Here is a 3,346-nt window from a genome sequence, read left to right on the forward strand (position 1 = left end):
GAGGAGGAGGAAGAGGTGGAGGGAGCCGTCAAAATGGTGAAGAGGAAGAGCCTGGATGAGAACGAGCCGGAGTGCGGGAAGGGGATCCCGTTCGCCATCCAGACCTTCCTGTGGAGCCAGACCAGGTCGGTGCTCTGATCCAATAACAGGTGTTTGCCGTCGCTGGAGCTGCTGCAGCCTTGATCCAACCGAACCGAGGAGGCATAATGAATGGAATGTCCTTCACCCGATTCCTTCTCCTTTTCCTAGTGCTTTCCTGCGTCCAAAGTTGGGGAAACAATATGAGGCATCATGTGTGGTGAGTCATGTCAGGATCCACTTGTACCTCTGCACACCTGCAGGTCATGGGATGTATTTGTTCACATTTACTAAATGAGTAGAAACTCATCTCCATAATGGCACATCTCCAGATTGGCCGCTTTGAAGCCATGTGGGACACTGAAGGCTATGAAAGAGTCTCTCTGTCTAATCCCATTTTTTTTTCACCAGTCTTTCGAGCGGGTGCTGGTGGAGAACAAGCTGCACGGGCTTTCCCGGGAGCTGTCGGAGGCCATCCAGAGCATCTCCCGCTGGGAGCTGGTCCAGGCGGCGCTGCCACACGTCCTCCACTGCACCTCCATCCTGCTGTCAAACAGGAACAAGCTGGGTGAGGAGGAGGCTCAGGGCGCCGACTTATCTGGGTCACCTGGATCCCTACTGATGTTCAGCATTTTTGACAAAAAAGCCTTTTTTTTTTCAAAGTAAAGCACTAAAAATAGGTGATAAGATACAGGAAAAAACCTCTGATTAAAGCTGCATCAATGCATGAATCAGATAATATCGCCATGGCAACAGCATCCAAATCTGTTTTGTCATATAATTTAACGGATGGACTGTTGTTGACAGGAAGTGAAGATAAACAACAAAAAAGTTGTTGTGTTTTACTTCAACAACAGAAATTCGTCTTTTTACTACACTGTAAAAACTAAAGTTCTATAATTTGTTGCATTTAGATTAGTCGTTATCAAATTAAAAATCTTTAGTTGATAATTTACCCAACGTGAAAACTTAATTTATCAAAACTAAAATTTTATTGTAAGAAATTACAGAGCTTTTGTTATTTGATTCAATGTTTCTCTTTTTACAGCGTACGGTAAATCTTTAACCGTTGACACGATTAACGTAATTCCAGCAGATTCCGAACCGGGGAAACGCCCCCTTTCCGTTGATATGTGACAGTCTACAGTAGCGAAGTGTTTACTCAATCATCGCAAATTTTGTCGCAAAAAAATTTAGCATTTTTGCGCAGTTGTGTAAAAGGTCAAAGAGCGTGTATAAATTAGGTGTCACAGTTGACATCACCACTGTTAAAGAGTTAGCATCACAATACACTTTTCTAGAAAAGTCACAATTTTTATACAAAAAGCCAAAAAAATTAGCATCTTTGCAGAGTTATGGGCAAAAAGTCGTTTTTCTCTATGTCAGAATTATCAATCGCTTAATCGGTTGAAGAGTTACGCTAGTCGAAGAGTGTGTATTATTTATGCGTCGCTGGTGACATCTGTGATGTTAAAATATTAGCGTTAAAATTTACTTTAATTTTTTTTAGAAAAGTCAAGAATTTTTTTTACAAAAATCAGAAAAATTACTGGCTTTGCGCAATCAAGTTGTGTAAATAGTCAAGGTGTTATGCTAGGTCAAAGAGCGTCTCTTATTTAGGTGTCACGGGTGACATCTTTTCTAAAAAGGTTACGATTTTTTTTTTAAATAAAAAATTAGCGGCTTAGCGCAATTATGCACGAAAAGTCGTTTTTCGCAGTTTCTTAATAATTGGTCGCGTAAACAGTAATGCTAGGTCAAACAATGTGTATTATTGAGGTGTCGACGGTGACATCTTCTGTGTTAAAAGGTTATTGTCAAAAATTTATAATCTACAAAAGTAGCAATTTTTTTTTCGAAAAACCAAAAATTAGAGGTTATTCGCAGTTATGTATGAAAAGTCTCTATTCTCTGTTTTGGAATCAGTCGAAGAGTTATGCTAGGTTGAAGAGCATGTATTATTTAGGTGTTGCCAACAACATATCCGGTGCTAAAGGGTTTGCATCAAACTTAGCTTTTCTAGAATTTTTTTTTACGAAAAACAAAAAAAAATTGCAGATTTGCTCAGTAATGTGTGAAAAGTTTATTTTTTTCTCCGTGGACATAATTGATCAAAGAGTTATGCTAGGTCAAAGAGCGTGTAACATATTGGTTTCGACGGCAACATCTCCAATGTTAAAGGGTTGGCGTCAAAATTTAGGCTACCTTTTTGGCTACTAAATTTTGTTTTTTTTAAATAACACAAAAATTAGCGACTTTGCGTAGTTATGCATGAAAAGTCAAAGAGTTACACTTGGTGGAAGAGCGTGAATTATTTCGGGGTGAACAGCGACATCTCCAGTGTTAAAGGGTTAGCGTCAAAATTTGCTTTTCTGGAAAAGCTATGATTTTTTTTTTTTTTTTTTTTTTTTTACGAAAAAAAAAAAATTGCAATTTGGAGGCACACTTTCTTTTTTAAATGTCAATCCATTTGTTTGTGAATCTTTGAAATTAGTCCACATGTAAAAAAGTGAAAAGTTATTAAAATAGTTTGTTGCCATGGTAACTATGACCTCCTGGACTTTTGTTGTGGACACTTCTCATTAAAAAAATGGCAGTATATTTACGACCCATACTCTTGTTTTCCCTCTCACACAAGGTTGCCATAGCAACCCACATACATTTGGAAATGCCCAACAGTTCATTTTGGTGTAATGAGGGCTTAAATAATTATTCAAGGGTTAGCTTTATGTTTAGCATGGAAAAAGCTAGCAAAAAAGCGTCTAGCAGTCATCCCCATTTACCCCCAACAGGCCACCAGGACAAACTGGGCGTGGCCGAGACCAAGCTGCTCCACACGCTGCACTGGATGCTGCTGGACGCCGCGCAGGAGTGCAACCACGAGCCCAGCCTGGGCCACGGCTGGTCCGGGGGCGGCAGCAGCAGCAGCGCCTTCCTCCAACCTGTGGGGGACCAGGGCTCCTCGCCGGGAGCCCCGGGCTCCGGCCCGGGCTCGGCTCTGATCGGGTCGGGACCGCTTCACAGCAGCTCCCTTCAGGAGGAGGACGAGAACGCCCGAGTCAAGCTGTTCCACAAGAGCATGGCCACCGTGGAGCTGTTCGTGTTCCTGTTGGCGCCACTCATCCATCGCATCAAGGTTGGAACATGCAGCCGACATCCAGATTTCTGTTTTTAGTGTCACTTTGTTTATTTTAGGCTCACTCTGATCGATAAACACGAGTTAGCAGGGGCGGATTTTGTTTATTTGAGGCCTGGGGGCCTCTGGCCC

At 41.8% G+C, this 3,346-nt stretch overlaps 1 protein-coding gene across 12 annotated transcripts in view; it reads left to right on the forward strand.

Annotated features, from left to right (window-relative positions):
* LOC112156663 (protein unc-80 homolog) overlaps positions 1-3,346 on the forward strand; it is a gene marked incomplete at its 5' end in the record, with an annotated part of 71,242 nt that continues 67,896 nt past the window's right edge. For all 12 annotated transcript variants that reach the window (XM_024288924.1, XM_024288926.1, XM_024288929.1 and 9 more), the window contains 4 exon segments: positions 1-125; positions 250-298; positions 490-646; positions 2,871-3,214. In XM_024288924.1, coding sequence (XP_024144692.1) covers positions 1-125; positions 250-298; positions 490-646; positions 2,871-3,214 — 675 coding nt within the window.

The sequence above is a fragment of the Oryzias melastigma genome, linkage group LG2 (assembly GCF_002922805.2).
Source record: "Oryzias melastigma strain HK-1 linkage group LG2, ASM292280v2, whole genome shotgun sequence".
Lineage (NCBI taxonomy): Eukaryota > Metazoa > Chordata > Actinopteri > Beloniformes > Adrianichthyidae > Oryzias > Oryzias melastigma.